General features: G+C 44.6%; 1 protein-coding gene across 19 annotated transcripts in view; it reads right to left on the minus strand.

Annotated features, from left to right (window-relative positions):
* ST3GAL3 (ST3 beta-galactoside alpha-2,3-sialyltransferase 3) overlaps window positions 1–19,690 on the minus strand; it is a 207,266-nt gene that overhangs the window by 15,210 nt on the left and 172,366 nt on the right. For all 19 annotated transcript variants that reach the window (XR_003256853.1, XM_026086806.1, XM_026086815.1 and 16 more), the window contains 2 exons: window positions 12,878–13,024; window positions 296–442 (listed from right to left, as the gene is read on the minus strand). Coding sequence is in view for 18 of the 19 variants with exons in the window: in XM_026086806.1 (XP_025942591.1) it covers window positions 296–442; window positions 12,878–13,024 (294 nt within the window). In the remaining variant the exon portion in view is untranslated. The remainder of the gene's footprint in view (window positions 1–295; window positions 443–12,877; window positions 13,025–19,690) is intronic.

Raw genomic sequence — 19,690 nt, forward strand, 5'->3', positions numbered from 1 at the left:
ACTGTTTCCTTTCACCCTACTCCAATTAACATTTATGCAAAGCTTTTCCCTGCCACTCTGAGAAGAAGGAATCACATTATAGATACATTCCAGAGAACTTTTCCCAGCAGAAACAGCCATTTTTAACACACTGCATTTAGGAGAATGTCTAGATTTTTAAGGGTAAATGCCTGGGTGAAGCTGCATTTTGAACCATATAGGAAAGCTGTAAGTTATTGTCGCTGCCCACCTCAGGCTCTGAAGTCAGGGCAGTCGGCAGACGTGTGGGAAGATGTGCTCAGCAGGAGCTCCTTACCTCTTTGATGGCTGACATCTTGATGTTCTCATAGTAGTGCAGTGGTGCGTTTGGTGAGTTCATGTCATAGCCAAACCCAGCTACTGCCACCTCATCACAGTTGTGGAGCGCCATGGTTATTGCTACACTTCCCAAGGTGGGGATGTTCTGAGAGGAAGGAAAGCAAGAATGTAAGTCATTAGCAGGTAGTCATTTCTATAACCAACCAAAATTTGTATTGTCTCTGCTCACAGGGGCGCTATCGCTTCTAAGGAAAAATTCAAGAATAGGGCATTTGGCTATATCGGCACATCAGCTGCCCAAAGCCAGCTTGCAGAGTCAATAGCCTCACAACTTCTAAAGAAAATTTTAAGCTAGCCAGCTTCATGCAAAGCATCTAGCACAAAAGCAGTGACTGTTGTTTGAGACTCCATGACCCAGCTCTCCAGGGATTAATGCAAGTAGTCAGACTCCTCACCCACAACTTTTGTTATCCTGAGAATGGGGCAGCAGATGAGCTACAAATGAATCACATTAGTTTTCTGAAATTAAAAAGGCCGTAAATACTGGATTACAATCCTGTGCTTATCACTGGCTTCCAGCTAGGCTAAGGAGGAATATCTATCCCAAGCAGGCCACCACACAGAAGTAGAAGTGAGGAATAATACACAGAGTCTCTATTTTAGTGACTGCAAAAGCAGTTTAAGCAGGTCCTTAAGTAATTCCAAAAGAAGGAGAGGAGACCAGGCAGACCCAATCAACAGTGTGCACYGAGATCCCTTGCCTTGCTCGGGGGCATCCCCCTAGGCAAAGGGCACCGTGGTCTGTGCCATACCCCTTCCTAGCAGCAGGTACTGGGAAAACAAACAGCAGAGGGAAACTGGAAAAAGACTGGTGCTAGCAGTTCGAGCATGGACAGCCGGACTATCCTCTCCCCTCTGCTGACCTGCCACTTGGCCCAAAGACCAGCTTCATCCCTTCCCATTTCATCTGGCTTCCACCAGGCCCTGTGGCAGTGATGCTATGCAGCCGTAACTCCTCTTGTGTGTTCAGATGAACACGACTGTTGGATGAGTGTTTCCAACATAAAACCCTTGCTCATAGACATTCCTAACTCCCTATTAACCAGATGAATCCACAGAGGTAGCTTCACCCAGGGGCTAGGGAGAAGCTAAGAAATCCACCCACGTGTCTTATCTTCACTTCTGCAGCACCCAGCACCACCATATCAAAAGTATCATGGATTCAGAGGACGTGCTCAGACAGTCACCAAGAGTGACAGCTTCTCAGCTAAGATGTAGAAACCATCTTGCATGTAAAATGGGTTACCCTGAACCAGTGAGTAATGCTATGCCATTTCACCTGAAGTTTATAACAGATTGGGAGTACGCATGTTTTGAGCTTCTGTCTCTTATTTAAAGGAACTGACTTTTGGCAGTACGCTAACTTGCTCCCTTCTGATTGCCTGACCATGCCCCAAGACCAACATTTTCCAAGCAAAGAACTCCACCCGTATCTTAGCTGAGATGAGTGGAGCTGAAAGCACAATTCATTTGCTATGGAGAACTAAATGTGCACTGTAATGCACCAAAATTATACTAAACTGGAGAAAAAAGTGTAAAAATGCAAAACCTGCTATGTCTAAATGAATCACACACTGAATTCAAAYATTTGCAGTACAACTGCAACAGTACACATCTGAAATGAAAACACCTTACTACATCCTTCCGCGCCCGTTCCAGATGCCAGGAAGAAAAAACAGAGTCCTTTTGTTCTGACTGCTTATTTTCCATAGCCAATGACCACTTCTTCCTCAAACAATATTGTTTTTATTCTGGTTACTTTGGTTAATTCACTAGTAGCCATAAAATCTCAAGGGTGGGTTTAAAAAAAATTTGGGAAAAATTTATTAGGCAAGGATAAGAAAATTCCACAGAATTTCAAAATATATGAGAACATCCTGGCCTCCCAGGCACAGCAGTTCAAATTAAGATATTCTCAGCTTTATGTTTTACATAGGAGGAGACATTCTGATGTCACTGGAATTGCACCAGTTGATGCATGGACTTGCCACAAAATCCTTTCCCTTCGCTGAGCTGTAGTTACAGTGTCCAAAACACAACGAGTAAATCGTTGCGTTTGTGAGAACGTGTCCTTGTTCAAGAATATGATGGCGTTACGCCACCCACACTTACACTCGGCCCATTCCCACGGTACAGCTCAAGGGAGATGCAGGGTCTTTGCCTGGAGGGAATTTTACTGGCCAAGTTAATATTTTAGAGCTAACTTTCTAATGTGAGTTTTACAAACCACAGAGAATTAATCATACTACCCAAACTTATGGGAGAACTGCCAAACTACCACAACTTTCTTTCAAGCATATTCTTATTTCTGTTCAGAGAGTAACATTATGGAAATCAAAAGTGAACTTTCTTTCAGTCACCAAATACCTACCTGATTGGAACTTTTTTACATATTTTACATATAAAATATCCAATGGCTTTTGGGGCAAAATGGGAGATAGCTTTTTAAACTACCTCTGTTCTTCAGTAGTTTCTGACATCCCAGTGTCTCCGTATTGCCTGCTCTTCTCTCTAACTTAATTAAAACCCCAAGGACTTCCTGACTCTAGGACTGTAATAGCTATATCTGGCTTGGGCCCTATGCTATCCAAAATTCACACGGTGTCATTGGCAAAGTAATTTTGTGTTGCCCTAAAATCACATGAAAAGACTGATGATGGTGGCTTTTAATTAAGCTATGCCTTCTCTATGTTACTGCCCTCCAACACCATGGTAGCTACAGCCTAGCCTTGCATGTGCCCCCCTTGAAGAGAGAGATCTGTAACCGTTCACGCATTCACTGCTGAGATGTAGCCTTGTGTCCTGCTGCTGCAGTCAGAGCCCTGTAGGCTACAGAGGATCATCCAGAAAATACTGCAGAATTATCATCTGTGCCATTTGCTGAGGTCCGTAACTGTTAGGGCAGCACGGGGGTGCTCACACAGCCCAACCTAAGCAAATAGCCTGGATGACAACACCCATTAAGAGAAGAATGTGAGTGTAAACTGTGTGTGTGCATGCATGTGTGTATGGATCAAATACCCCAAAATGGGCATTTGCCACAAACTAATCACATTAAAGAAGAAGGCAACCATCACATAGGTTAAAGAGTAACTTGGGAATTACAAAGAGCCTTTTGAAAAGAAAGGAGTCCATTTGAAAAGAAGTATAAAAGAAGCATGAAAACTCATAAGAGGGGGGGAGAGACATTGGAGTAGAAGCAGCAGCAGTCAAAACCTGGTTCGACACTGGCATGTCACCCTGCTGGCACGATGGCCTCTGCGTGGGCCAGACAGAGCATCCTCCCCGCCAGATACTGGGAGCAGCCAGCAGCCAGCTAGAGGGCTGGCAGGAGAGGATGCACTGCGTGCTCACAACTTGGGTGCAAGTATCTGAACTCGTACAGGCTTTTCTCACTTACATGTGCATTCGCAGATTGCAGGGAGCAGCATGGGTACACATAAAGCTAGAGCACCCACATTTCCCACAGGAGTGGTGTGTAAGGGAGCCCGCATCCCCAGGAGAGAGGGTAGGCGCTCGTAACCCATGCTGCCTGTGAGAGGGGGGACGCGTGTACCTGCAGCTGTGTGCGTGGGTGTGTGCGAGATCAAAACTTCAGGGTTCACTTAGATATTTGTAGGTATTTATTAACATTTCATTAAGTGTTTACTTTTGTGGTTTATCTGCTGTATTACTGATATTGATCCTGAATATACAGTTTTGATCCTGAATGTACAGTTCACTGATTACCAGTTAATTATATATCATTAATAAGTCAATAGGCTGCTTTGATCCTGATTTAATTTAAATTATATGAACTGTTTCCTTCCTGTGACAGCCTCCTGGGTTTCTGCTACTCCTTCCCTCTGTTGAAAATGAAGCACTGCCTTATGTCCAGACGGCACAATAAAGTTAAGGCCCTGTAGGATCTAGGGATGCAGCCCAGGCAGTGCTGCAGAAAAGCCAACTAAGCAGCCTTCGCCAGCTCCAGGAGAAAGGGCTCGCTTCTCCTCTGCAGAGAAGTGGCAGATGAGAGGGGACACATATCAGAGAGAGCAAACAGTCACAGCTATTCTCTGGCTGCATCTACACAGCTAAATAGCAAGCTTCCAAACTCTCCTGGCTGCCCACAGGCGTATAGGTTGACATGTTGCTAAACTCTGATCTGGACCCAATGAACCAGCTAAAACCTTAGGGGCAGGTTGGGGGACAGGTCATTCCAGGAGAAGTTAGGGATCGTAGACAAGGCTGTGCCAAACCTGGCTTGCTATGCCCTGCACAGTGCGTCACTGCTATCTCAGCACACACACCCTTGTGCCGTGCCCCAAAGACATACCAAAGCAACCACCACACCTCTTGCATCGCATTGTAAAAATAAAGGTCTCTCAAACAACTGAGCAGCCCTCTCATTATTGTAGACCATTGTGTTATAAAAATAAAGCATTCTCAAGCTACAGAGCAGCCCTCTTGTTATTCTGAGCCATTGCTAAGGAAAAAAACAAAATCCCAGCACTGCCCCTCAGGAATAATCTGGGTCCAGAATGGGTCCAGAACAGCTTAAATCTTGTCTTCCTCTTCATGGCACTCTACATGCCTAGATATTTCTGCACTACCAAGCAGTGCTGCTTTCAACCACATGGTTTGGCAGTAACCAGGAGGCATGCCTGGAAATCTGTTAATGCTTAAACGTTTGGCCTACATGCCCTTGCTGTATGGAGCTCTGCCATGCTCCTGTGTGTGAGCACAGCCCAAAGCGYTTGGTGGCCCACAACCCATAAGGTCTGGGCTAGACCTCCACTTTTGGAGGAGCAGTGACAGCCCAGCCTCTGCCTGTGCTGGCTCCCTGCTTCTGAGCTGGCCCCTGGACGGGGGAGCTAGGACTCATCCTTCCCAGCCGCACTATTGCTCCCTAAATTGCCTAAGGCCTCACTAGGATTTGTCATCTCTCCACTGGGGACAAGGCAAGAAACCAGCTCTAGTGACAACCACATTTTACAAACCATGCTGGAATGGGGAGGGAATGTACCATACTGAGGGGATGGTTGTTGTGTGATCGTGAACAGGACAGACAACAGGAACAAGGAGGGCACAGCCATCTCCCAGCAGAGAAGAGCCTTCTTAGCATCCACACACAGCCAGGTGTGGGCAAGGAGCTCCCCCTGCTAGACTGCACTGTATCTGCTAGACTGCATGGAGAAAGATGGGAAACGAGTTTGGATTTTTGTTTTTCTTAAGTGCTCTCTCCCGTGAGACCGGCAGTGCTAAAGGCAAAACTGCTGTGATATTTGTCAGGGCTATAAAACACAACTGTGCCAGAGGGGAATAAACAGCCCTCACAGCTCCAGGGTTGGAAGACCACCAAGCCCAGCAGTCTAAAATAGCTAGTAAGAACAGTGGAGTGGCATTTGTCATAGCTGAGAAGTGGTTGGGCCCCCCATCACGCACTCAGATATTGCTTTCCATGAATCTTCCTCTGTGCTCCACCAGGGCTGGCATGGTGAAGAATGGCAGCCCTTGTGGCTGATGCTGAGGCAGGAACCTCCTGGCTCACTGTCCAGGTGCACAAAACCAGGGCAAGGCCAGCTAGGCCACAGCACGCACAGCTTCATGTGGGCTAGTGACAGGGGCTGCTTTGGGGTGGCCAAGAAGGACCATCGCTCCAGGCACAGCCAGGCCCTTGGCGAATTTCTGACTTGAACTGATGCCCACAGATCTGTAAGAGCAGGGAATGGCAAGATCCCAGAAGGCATTGACAATCCTTCCCCCCTGCCAGTTCCCTGCCAAAAGTCCTGAACTTGGCTTTGCAAGTTCTGTACCTGCTGCTGCTTCTTACAGGTGCCTGCTCCAGCCTAGTCCCACAGGGGATACCAGGACCAACATCTCTCTAGCACTGGTGAACAACCAGTAAGGACAGGAGCAGAGGACACCTCCCAGCATAACATGAGCAGCCTGAATTGGCAGTACACATTTCCATGCCAAGCCTGCTTGCCTAAGCCCAAACACCTGGAAAAGCAGCTCTTCCTATCTAAGGATAGGAAGGACCAGCCCTTCACTTGGTTCCATTTGAGAGAACGCAGTGGACTTAGATGAGCCAGAGCTGGCACCAAAAAGCTGTTTGACAAATAGAAGCAGGAAATAGCAGTGGGGAGCAACATGTTGCTGCAGCAAGTGCTGGACAAAGGCTGCCTGTGCATACAGAGCACGGCTCCTTCCACGAACTTGCCRGCATGATGCTCTCCATGGCTGAGTGAGCACATGCATGGTGGTTCCTGGGTGAGAACGGCATAAGGGGAGGAGAGGCAAAAATCTCTGGCCATGTATTGAGGCAGGAATCACTGCAAGTACCACACAATGCAAACACAGCCAGTCTGTGACACCAGGTCAGGGGACCAGAAGTGCCTTTAGCAATATAGGCAGACATAGGACAGGTTCTTTTAACTCCTCCTACACTGTTCTCCACTACAAGAGCAAAGATGAAAGGCTTTCCCTCAAAGGATTAAGGTTTCAGCTTTGAGTAGTCCCCCTGAAGAGGCTTTAAGACTGCCTTCTACTCGCAGAAAAAAAGACGACGTTCAGCAAAACGAACACCGTCCCTCCTTCGGACTTAAGGGAGGTTTGTCATCACCTTATGGGCCTGCTCTGGGGATCCAGTGCTGGCAACGGAGCCAGGAAGACCATAACTGCGCTCTGCTTGTTGCATGTGAAAATCTCTTGCTGTTTTTCATTCCATGCCCGGGTCATTCCTGTGTCATTGCCTTCTGGACTGGAAGGAAATGACTGCTGTAAATCTGTTTTTAGAAATATTTGACTCCCTTAATATATTAAATGAATTCCAGTTATTTACAGGATTTTACTTAGCTCAGGGTAAGATATATTGATTTGTTCAGACTATTCCAGTTGTTACCTTTTTAAATAAAATGGTAAATGTTGCAAAAGAATAACTTCCTGAAAAGCAGTCATGCAACTGTATATTCAAATTGGTTTACCTACCACATTAATTTAGCTGCATTTATTTATCTGAGGGAAAACTTGAAAAATTGTATGCCCCAGAAAAATTGCCCTTATTAGTTTTGTTTATTATTTGCAGACCTGATCACTTTACAGCAATAAAGCTTTCAAAATAAAAGAAATACAGAATAGAACTTTAATGAGCATCACATTCCATACAGAACAATCACTGTATTTTCTTTTTGGTAACTTATGTTTGCACAGGTACAACCCCAAACCTGCTCTTTGCTCCCTTAGCTGGCAATTTTGGAAAAATGGCATTGAAAGGAATTCAGCATCACTTATTGTGAGCGGACAAGGGCCTGATATTCTGCAGAGTGGTCCCCATCACAGGATCTTAGAACCCAACGTGCTGCTCCCACAGCTACCTCCACCCATGCACAGACTCAGCTGCAATACTGGTCTTCAAAGGACAAAACAGAGCATCTCTGACACCTTTTCTTCACCTCCCCTAGTTGTCCCTTGCTGTAAGCAGGAGAGAGCTTCCAGAACTGGCAGAGTCTACAGTAGAGCAAAGGGGAAGAACTAGGGGCTGGTTGCTGGAGATGTGACATGCTGCCCAGCAGGTTTTGGTTTTGCTATTTAACTGCTGAGCTCCTACATGACTTAGTCCAAGTCAAATATCTTTGACCACATCTAACCTGATGCACAAGTTCAGATCCACTGTTTGCCACAGAACAGATCCATGTGCAATACAGACAGCATTTCTGTATGCTGTCGTTTAACAGAGGCCAAGCAAGGGCATGACTTTACTAGGTTAGCTGCTCTGTGGTAACCCTTGCCAAGTGGAAGTTCATGGTCTCCTCTTTCACTGAGAAGTGAACTCCCTTGAGTTACATTACAGTTATCGCATGCAGCTGGTCGGGCAGTTATCGAGAAGTGGCTGCTACCCTGTAATGCCCTGTCTGAGTGTCCATTCCCCCCTCAGCAACCCATAGGCTGACCATACTGCACAGTGCTAATGGATTTAACAGCCCGGCCTATGAAGCAGATCTGCTGTCCTGCAAACCCRGACATTGCAGTTTGACTAAGTCTCTATACTTAACTAACTGTGCAGCTGCAGTGGCCCTTCGCCTGTCCCTCCACCTGCCTTAGAGGGTGCCACCAGAGTGCAAAGAAAGGAGGCATGCAACTGGAAGGATGGGGTGGCACATTGCTCTGCTCCTGTCATCCCCACCTCTCTTCTGCTTTGTCATACAGACCCTAGAGGTCCCAAAGTACAGCCTTTACACAGTAACAATGCAGCAAGAATAACCCAGGAGGCAAAGCTTGCTAATAATGACAGAAAGGGTCATTGTGACCAACCAGAGGAGCTGCAAAGCTGCCTAACGAGCAAAGGGTCATCACTGGCATCTCCAGAAAGGCTGTCTGCCCACAGGCAGAACTACATAACAGCAAAGAGAAGCCCTGGGGTATGAAGTGCTAAGTCTCCAGCACCAAAGGTTAATCCCTGAGTATGGGCAGCTGTCAGCGCTCTGCAGAGGTACTAATCCATGGCGGGGCGCCTGACACAGCCTGATAACACTCCTACATGTGGCTCCTCCTTCGCCAAGTTTGTGCTGAGGCTGGGTGAAGTCCAGAAGGGGATGCTTTATCTCCCTAATAAGGGGTCTGTAGAGTCAGCCACTTCCAAAACAGGAACAAAGCAAAGGCTTACAATTCCGGGCAGCAGAGTTTAATTTCAGAAGAAGTGACATCATAAGTAGTTCTATGGATGCACTGGACCAGTAGAGAGAGCGCCACAAACACCAGTCTGTGCTGGGGCCCTTAGAGCCCGGAGAACTTATGTGCGTCATCTGAAATATCCTGCCAGCTACCTCACACTGCTGAACAACCAGCTGCAATACCACTGCTGTTTGGTTTCAAGCCCAACAGACTTATACACAGAACTACCACCAACACATAAACCACATATATACATCATTGTCTAGTGAGGCAGCCAAGCCTGTGCCCACTCTTTGAGAGAATTCTTTAATCAAAGACAGGATCTTTAATAGTTCATTTCTCTGGTGCTAAATCAGCTTCAGGCACTGACATTTCTTTAATTTTCCCCAGACATTGCTAGAATCTTAAACTAAAGCTTTTCTTTATCATCAGCTTGTCCCCACAGAAGAGAAGAGTGGAGCTCTCTCTTTTCTTTAAGACTTCAGTAAATGGACTGAGATAACTCCCAAAAAACTTTACTGGTCCCAGAGAGAAGCCACTGTTCATTGTGGGTGTCCAGTTTTGTTCCTTGCTCAGATAAGTACATGCTCCAGTCAAGCCCCCGCTGCTCTAAAGCAGCTTTTAGCTACCAATGCCACATGCGCAATCTAAATGCATGTCTGTGTTGTACCCCTTTGCTATCCTCCAGAACCATCTGGCCCAAATTACATTATCAAAGCAGAGGATGTTACTACATTCACCCTTTATTGAAATCTGGGAGAAACGCTTTGAGATCAGCCCTGAACTATTTTACTAGCTCTCCTCAACTTTGCTGAAAAAGCCCCCAAATTACAAAGTTATTTGACAGCACATTGTTACCATATGTGGTGTGCAAGAGGAGCCCTCAAGTTTATTTAGGCATCAGAACCAAAGAGAAGTGGAATATTACTGCCCTTTATGAGGATTTCATGTTGGCCTTGATTATGAAGGCATCCCCAGCCTTGATCCTCTTGTGCACAGCCTGCCCAACATACTGCAGTGCACTTCAGTGTGGGGGCAGCAGTCTGACCCCATCCATCCAGGCTCCCCAACAGAAACTCTGGACATGTACCATTCAATGTGCCTTTGCTTACAAGAGCTCAGCATTTGCTTTTTCCCTGTTCATATGCCTCCTTCTTGAGCAAGGTTTTCCAAGCTGTCTCACATCTCTGAAGTCTGACTCTGAACCAAACCAGCTATGCTGTGCGGCTGCTGGGTCACACACAGTCAGTGTCTCATGGAGCAATAGTCCTCGCTCCAGCTGCCTCACAGGGCCAACTGGTCTTGCTGGATATCTCTGAGATCTTTAATTAGAACTGGTTTCTTGGTTTAAACTGCTGTGATTTCCACTCTTCCCATCTAAACTTTTAGTGAAAAAGGTCTATAGCAAATCTATATCACCAGTATCTCACCAGTAACTCACATTGTTCTCCCCTCTTTACACCAGCAGAAGCAGTTTCAACTGAAGCATTTGCACTGATGAAGAGTTCGCTAGTGTGTCAAGTCCCAGCAGTCTAGAACTGACATTTGCTGTAAAATTTGTACCCATAGGGCAGTCTCTCTCCCTGTTTTTAGACTCGGACAGAATCACTATATTAGATTGCTCTTGCACAGACAACATGGGTTATACTAACACCCCAGCCCCACCTACACCTGCAGAGCTCTTGCTGCCCCATTTGAAGGAATAAACTAAATTTACACAATCCAACAGAGGTCATGGGCAAAGATTGCTTTTCTTAGAGCTCCATAAACTACTTTTTTAATGTCTGAATGGACTTTCATGAAGTGAACCATCAGGTTCCAATTAAGCTGCCTTCATTTCCCAATCTGATGTGTGTTAAACAACCTATCAAAACCTCATAAACTTCAGTTCACAGCATTTTCATTTCCGGATTCTCTCTTTTCCTCTCAGCTTAACTAATATCTTGTGTACTAAAATAATGTGTTTAAAAATAAAAACAAATCCAGAGAAAATAAAGGCAAAGGTTCACGATTTCTGTCCTTCATTGGGGCAGCAGTCTTGATTTCCTGGAAGACAAGTCAAACCCACATCCTTCTAAGGGTTAAGTTCTGGAGAATGAAGAGAGGTGAAGCAAGTAACCTCCTAGCTGAAGGGAATATTTGGGATAAGATATCTTCAGTGCTCCAAGTGAAAATCCAGAGTTTCCAGAATCAGATGAGAGCTTCTGTGTGTACATATGCCCTGTACAGTGTGTATACACTGCCAGAAGCTCATATTTCACAAAAGAACCATTCTTTGTGGCTGAATCTGTCTGCAGATCTTACACATGGCATGTTAGGAAGAAGTGAATTTCTTACCTCTGGGCACCCTCCCATCTGACCTGAACAAAATAAACATCTCTAATATTTTTGAAGAACTGTATAATTAGGGCATGGAAAATGAGACAATATTCTATCTGGTCCAAATCCATACTGCAACATGGCAATCTCCTATGCTGATAAAAATGGAGGGACAATGCTCAGGGCACCAGAAGCAGAACTTGCCCAGTCAAAGTGCTTCTCTCTGGGTTTGTCAGCTATGCTAATGTGCCCATAAATGCCACATGTGGTCTCTATCAACAGCTATTCCACATTTGTACATGGGTAATTTACTCACTTGAGTAATACTTTTTCTAATGACTGATACATGAGACACAGCAAACATACAAAGGTTCTGAGAACAGTGTTGCAGTGGGAGATAACCCAGAAAACCTGAGTCACCACTTTCTCCACACTAACACTCTGAAAGACTGCACTGGGGGTGAGAGATACTGGATGACCAAGAAGCTATTTTGTTAATAACTATGACCTAAAAATATACTTCATGTTGTTTTCTCTTACGAACTTTTATTTCTAAATCTTCTCACTGTAGGATCAGAATTTCTTACTGTAGGCCTTATTAAATAGTCCTTCACCCTCTTTTTACTGTAAAACCTGAGATACAGGATGAAGCAATGTGATATCAGTGATTTTAGGTTGCAGTGTCCATGAAGACAGCAAATTGTGAAACGGTGGTGTGACTGGCACTTCCATATGTGCTGAGGATGCAGACAGCAGGCTTCCTTGTCCTCTGCCAGTCTGCAGGAGAGTAGTGTGGGTCCCTCTAGCTTTTGGGAAGGAGTTTTCTCTGTGCACACAGACAACTGCCCTTCAGGCAGGCTGTGAGAGACAGAAAATCACCCAGCAGTTTTCCAGGCAATCCCTGAGACTTCACTCATGCTAACCATTCTGGTCTTGTTGATGCTAAGCAAGAACGTCAGCTGGAAGAGCGAGCTGCTGTGTATCACCGCCCTAGAGCTCTATGCAACGAGGACAAACAGTCTTGAGGTTTGTCTACAGGGCCTGGTCACCTGGACAAACAAAGCCCTCCTGACATCTAGGTTACTCTACACCATAAAGGCTGAGGAAGGAAAACAGGTTTGTTAGTCTGTTCCAGCAAAACTCAGTCCTGGCCTTCAGGGGAAGCTTAACTGGCAGGTGGGTACTGCACACTATTGCTCTGAGTTAACTATCACAGTTGCTACCCTACTACTCCTCTTCCCCTCCTAGCTCTCTTACGCGAGTCTGCTCAGGCAGGAGCTGGTGTCCAGCTGGTGCTGGAAGCCACAGAGCTCCACCATCAGAAAAGGGGTTCTGCAACAGCCATTTCCTGGTACCAAAAAAGAAGGGAGGCTGTGTCTTGCCATGGCTTTAGGGGGGCTGAATGCTGCCATCGTGATGGAGTCAGAATCCCTCCCCTTCAACAGCCAACAGTAGATGCCAGAAGAAAGGGTAAGAACAGAGTAAGGCTACTATGCTACTTTCTTTCTTGTCCTTTGCCTTGATGTTGCTTACTCCTCTTTATACTTACCCCTCTGCCCATCAGGCCGTTGTTGAAAGGCAGTCCAATGAAGCTGAAAGCTGCCTCTTGGATGAAGTAGGGATTCAGGATACGTATCTCATGAGGTTCCCTTGGGACACGGGTTGCAACTGACTTCCAAAAGCCATCAGAGGCACTCTGGTAACAAAAAGGAAAAAAAAGGAAAGATAAAATAATAAGCACAATTACATACAAAAGATAGTAGATTGCTATTATTCTAAAAAAAGGACTATGCAGCAGTCCCTGCTGTCACCTCTCATTGCTACAAGGCATGAGGATAAGGTTGTAGTCTGAGGGTATGTCCAGGAGAGCTGATAGCAGCATGTGCAGATACACTCGAGCTAGTCTGGATGACAACTGTCATACAGACAGAGGGGCTGGGGCTTCAGCATGAACAACCCCCTCCAAGGTACCTTGTTTTTAGTTTTACTGGCACTTCAGCTAGTTTGATTAAAGGCTTAAGCATTCCAGCATACACTGTGATCACTCCCATCTGCAAGGGGATATGTCCTTGGCAGCAAATGCTCTTGAGAACATTCAAACAGCTAAATATGACCATCCACCTCTACTTTGTGTGCAGGTTACATGCTTCCTTCTTTAGCCTAGGTTATCTTCTGTTAGGCTTTATGTGAAATAAACTGTAAGCTTATAAAGGCCCCATGTTGTCTTGTGAAGGGCCATGTATGTTCATAGTACAAGGGAAAAACAACTAAGTATGTCCATGTTTTCCCTCCAAACTGTTTTTTAATTAAAGTGTTCACCCTGCACATGTGAGAGAACATTGCCCTTGAATACAACTCTGCTAGAYAGCCCTGCCTAGCGAGGGGTTCAAGCTTTTTCGCCACATTACTTTATGTCATTGTTCCTGCTGGTCCAAACACAGTGTAACTGGCATAATATATAGTGCTGCTCTCAAAATATCTGGAGCATCCTTGTTCACAGGACTTGCCGGACAATTACATTCTAGTGTTTCTGTTTGGGTTAGAAATTCAGAGCAAGGCACAGGGAGGAGAGCAAGAATTTTAATCTGCTGACAGTCTTGGCAGGGTAATCTGATTCAATACCTCGTCCTCACAGCATCGAGCAATCACCACTAAAATCTCCATGACAAACAACAGACACGGACATTAAATTGCACATAAAAAGCACGTGCTTAGATTATCTCACATTGCCATTATTTATACCAGTTTTAGGTCACTCGCAGCTTAACAGCAACTTTATAGTTGCTTCCAAGTCACTTCTGAAAATGCTGATGATCTCTGAAAAATCCTCAGGAGACTCCCCGCCCCATTGTGATTACCACTGTGATTGCCAATGGTAATTCTGCCACTGCTTATTCCTACTGCATTTCACTATTTACACTGCCTATGGCTCCCCTGAACTCCCATGACACATACTTACCAATGCTTCTATACAGAAGCAGCACATGGTTTCCCTTTGGTACTGAATTTTAAATCCTAAAGAATGAAWATAGGTCTCTCATTTCTTAAAACCATGTTCACTGGTATTCATGCACCTGTCTCTTAAGGTCATACTGAGTCCCCAGTAGGCTTTTGTACAGTTTTGCCCTCAAAAGGAGCACCAGCAGGACAGAGATCATCTTGACACCTCTTTTAGGATGTTTGGGTGCAAACTATCAAGCCTGCTGATTTAAAAATATTTACTCCTTTTACATATTAAACATTTTAGTTATTAATGGAATGGAACATACTTGCATCATCCTTTCATGATCAAAACACACCATCCTGTTTTCTTCCAAATACCAAGCAGAATTATTTCGTGAACACTTCTGCTATTTTTGCAACCTTATTAACAATTTAATCCCTTCCACTGACTAGCTGTCTTAAAGCACTCCTACAAACACACTGGGAATGAAAGAAACCTTAAAGCTGTTCTCTTACAGTTTTTAGCACTGCTAGTCTTCTGCTTCTCCTAATGTTTTACTTATTCCCATCAACTCTTCAGGTCCTGATGCCTCAGTTTTCCTTACCCCACCAGTGTTTGTCAGCATTGCTCACTGCCATCGAGGGGCTAGCTGGTCTTCAGCAAAAGTTCCTTGACCAAGCCCTTCAGCATTCTGGGATATGACAAGTAGTTTTATCTCCTTGCCTATGAGAAGTATCCCTTAGGCATCCCTTAAATCCGGGTGTATATTATGTTTATTAAAATAATTTTGAAGAGCTCATAATAACATCACAGGTGATGCTGATATTGAGCCCTGAGCCGTATGGCCAGATACCAAAACACATTCAGAAAGCTCAGACCCATAACAAAACTTTGTAAATGGCTTTTACCTTACAAAAGGCATTAACACACCAAACTCAATGAGGAAATAAGGATGCATATTTCTACCCAAACACTCTCAGATGGCCAAATGCCACAGCTATCCTATTTTGATACGACATCCCACCTCAACGCTGCCCCCACACAATACACTTCTGTTGACCACTACAAGGATCACATTTTGACAACGGTAAAGTTATCTCAGGACCCTAGATGGAAAAAATCCTTATTAACATTCACTGTTCTCTCACTATAGCTGAATTAGCGAGAGTGCCTGAAGACAGTGGTCTAACACTTTCCATTATAACACCACATCTCCAGTCCCTGAGTTTAAGTTTTAAGAAAAGCAATCCTACCATTTTCAAAAAAAGTATTAGGAAAAAAACAACTTTACAAATGTTAATAAAATCTTACATCCATTTTACCAATGGATTTGAGGGATTTGGTATGTCAGCTGAGTTCTGCCTCCTTGTGAAAATTCATTAAAAATTGGATAAATATTAAACCTTTGGAATTTCCTAAAGGCACATATAAAGCAGAAGCCTTTCAGTTTCAAGAAGATCAAAAAAATCACAGATTACACTTGCATTAAGCATGCTTCAGGTCTCTCAGAAATGAAGATGACAAACAGAAATCTTGAATAGTTACTCATTCAGTGAAACCATCTTATCATGGGTCTAAGCAGGCACTCCCTGGAAAAATAGTGTGTGACCCTGTAACCAAAATAAATTTAAAAGAGCTGAATTAAGGTTTCATGGGAAACTCTAAATATTGCTTACATTTTGCAAACAATTTGAAACAAAGGTTTGCAAGCTATTTAAAGTGGACAAAAACGCCTTTTGTTTGGACTAAACCTCTCTAAGAGATTTTAAGTAAGTGACTGGATTTAAGTAGATGACTTTTACATTATATGCAATATTAAAAAAAAAAAAAAAAGGAAAGTTTACCATCAAGAGTTTTTATGTTTTGCTATTGTTTGAGCTTTTCAGAAAAAGGTAATTACACTTGTCCATTTGCCCAGTGCTGTGTGAACCACTAAGAACGTACCAGTGTTTCTCTTGACTAGATCAATGCAAGTCCAAAATAAATACAGATCCTATCCACGCTTGGGAATACAGCCTGCCTGCTTCGGTCCTTTCAGCATGGCTGTTTCTCTGGTCATTCATCCAGGCTATTTCCCTGGCCACTTTTCTCAGCTATCACACAGCTCTGCAGTTGTTCTGGTTACTCTTTTTTGTCTCATTTCTACTTGCTCCATGTTCTTCCCTGTAACTCTTCTGCTCTCTTCCCCTTGGATGCTTGAGGGAGACCCTCAGTAATCTTTCCTTTTGGTTCTAAAATGGTTCTGGGGAAAAACGCAGAGTCTCATCAGACGGCTCTCATACGTCTACCTACACAGTAGGCAAAGCCTCGGGATTCTCCTTATTGACAAAGGACTAAAAACTGGTTTCCTGGCTCATAATTACTGAAATTCTCAGCCTTGTGGTTTGGCTCTACAAACCCGGGAGTGTTGAGCTACATCTCAAGCCTTGTGGTTTTGTTCTGCAGCTTGTCACTGGCAAGCTACAAAACAAAGCACCACCACAATTGCAAGCCACAGGAGGCCTGCTCTCCTAACATCACCCCCTCGGAGCTGCCGACTCGGAAGTGCAGCCTGTTCCAAGGCTCCTTGCTACTGCTGATGCTCAGCTAAGGGCTGCTATTATGCCTAATGTAGATGTTCGGTCTGATTGGACACAGATGTTCAGCAAAGTTTCCAAAGCAATTACTTCCCGTCAGGGAACTCTGTCCCTTTTTAGGCTGAAAGGAGACAAACACATATCTGACAAACAGCTGACACTAGGAGGGAGGCACACGTCTCCTGCCAGATTCAGGAGCTCAGATGAGTGCTCCGAGGTCGGGGGCATAACCTGTTCTCCACTACAGTGACTGAGCCTGCTTCCTTGCAGTACTTCAGGATGGGTCTCTGAGGACATAACATCTCTCTTCCTGATTGCCATAATGATAACAAGTTAGAAAGTGAGTCTGCAAACTGCTTAGGCAATATTCCCACAGTACCTCATCACATCCTGGCATTGAAGTAGAAACCATAGGGTATAGCTAGTAATTGGGTTTCCCCATGTTAAGTCCCAACTTTTATTGTTTGTTGGTATTACTGTGCACCCGGAGTCTCAGTCACGGATCAGTGGTCACTGTGCCAGGGGCTGCCTAAAAGAGCTTATAGTACAAGCATAAAGAAACAAGCAACACAGATGAAGGCAGACAGGAAAGCATGATTGAAGAACAAGTCTCTGAGGTCCATAACATTTTTAAGCAATCTTGGAGTGTTTTCAAAATGATATAATTGGAAACAACAAAACTAAAGGCTTTAAAGGAGACTATTCAAAAAATAGTAAAAATCTCAAGGCGTCAGGGCTTTCAAGCCAATCTCTTGTATAGCTCTCATCCAGGGAGAGACGTAGTAACACCCCTCCCAGAGACCCTAACTCCAGGACCTCAATGGGGTACAGAGCACGTGACCCATCGGAGAGGGCAGGTTATAAGGAAGGGATATGAAAACAGTAGGCCTTGCCTAATAACTACAGGGGTTTTAACCAGTTTTAACCCCTCATTTTGTCAATTCACAGAAGCACCGAAGGGTAATAGGGAAGGCTGGCTGTAGGCTATTTTTCTCTCCATTCAGTTTCCCATCTCCTCTTCCCACATTTACCAAGGTGAACCATGACATGCGCTAAAATAAAATGTGTGAACTCAGCCCCACAGGCAAGAAGCACACCTCTGTGGAAGGTATGAAAAGACAGGAGCAAGCTGAGTCTCCCAGAATAACAACACTTCTAATATCAATGCACTATGAGGGGTAGTAATGCTGCTGCATCCTGAAGACACTGATGCTGTCTCTTCTGTACCTCTGTGATACTCCTGTATTTAGGAGTGCAAGCAGCACTGCTCTGGAAGACTTCTAAGTCTGATGGGAAGGGGACAGAGAGATTGCAGCAGTCAGCTATGTGCAACACAACATTAAATAAAGACCTATCATGCAATACTTTGCTGCAGAGCAACCAGCAAGATGAAAAGACTGGAGACAGAACTTGTAGTATATTACTGCCCTTTCAACCCCCGATCAGGAACAGTAAAAAACCCATCAGGCTAACAGGAGAGAAACCAGTAGGTCTCAGAGTAACCATACTAGGCAATTAGCCTGTAGATGATGGGTAACACCTGAAATGGAGAGGAAGGAAGGGCATGAGGGAAAGAAAAAGCCAGGGAACGACATGCCAGTCAAGATGTCAGAGTGCCTCAGAGCACATCGTTCACAGAGATCCCAGTGCCTGCACCTAGGCTGGAGTGTGGTTATTCTGTATTTGTCATCCACAACCACTCACTGTCACACAGACACAGGCTACAGCAGAGTTGCTGTGATACATCTGCAGAGTCTTTTGAAAGATTTCCGCTCAAGCATAACTGCATTTGATCTGGAAGGTGCGTTTCCACTAGAAAATTATCATCTTATCAGCCAATACTGCATTTCTGAGAGGTCAAGCAGACATGGAGGCCTAGAAAATGATCCTCTAGAAGTGGTAATATAAATGAACTTGCATCATTTCCACTGATTATCAAAGCAACAAGGAATTTTCAGCAAGGGGAACAGAGGTGCTGAGAGCCTGCAATCGGGGCTGATGGTCAACTGCCAGACTCACTAGCCCACACTTCAAATATATTTACCCAGCTTTCTCAAAGCGATGGAGAACCCATCACCACCCTCTGTACACTGCTCCAGTGGCTAGCACTCAGTGAATTCTGAATTTCCCCATTTTCGACTGCTAACTGCATTTTGTTCTACCCTTATCTGTCACACTGAAAAGCTCTTTCTCTGCCTTAGCCATGAACTTGCACACTGGGCTCAAACCCTTCCCCTCACCTTCTCTTTGACCCACTGCCAAAACAGATGCAGCTCTGGGAGTGTCTAACAACATGACATGTTCTAATCTTTTATCATTTTCATATCTTCTCTCAAAACCCCCTCCAACTGATGAAGTCTAGCATCAACTGGCTGTAATTTCCCAGGCCATTCCTCTGTCAGTGATCCCCACTTCTCAGCAACCTCACAGAATTACCAGCTAACAATACTGGCCAGGAGAATTCCTGGTAGGCTGTAAACCCCCCAGATTAAGCTTTTACTCAGTGTGAAATCCAAACACATTTTCTTTCGCTGGCAGTAACATCAACAAAGCAGGATGGAGACAAAAGCAGCTCTTAATAACTAGTACTACTAGAGCCTTTCAGGACAAAGAAGGAGAAAAGCTAACTATGCTGGCCAGGTTTCATCATCGTCAGAGTCGAGCTTATAATACTTCACTATATTGGCCAGAGACTAGATTCGTTAGGTTCAATAACCAAGTTAAAATCCCTGTATGAAAACCACAAGAGGAAGCAAACTATTAATTCCAAATAGTAGTTGAAGACTTTAAAGTTTAAATTTGACACCTGGACTACATGGTGTCCCAGCAACACAACAAACAG

Source organism: Apteryx rowi, unplaced genomic scaffold, assembly GCF_003343035.1.
Source record: "Apteryx rowi isolate R43461 unplaced genomic scaffold, aptRow1 scaffold_7, whole genome shotgun sequence".
NCBI classification, from domain to species: domain Eukaryota; kingdom Metazoa; phylum Chordata; class Aves; order Apterygiformes; family Apterygidae; genus Apteryx; species Apteryx rowi.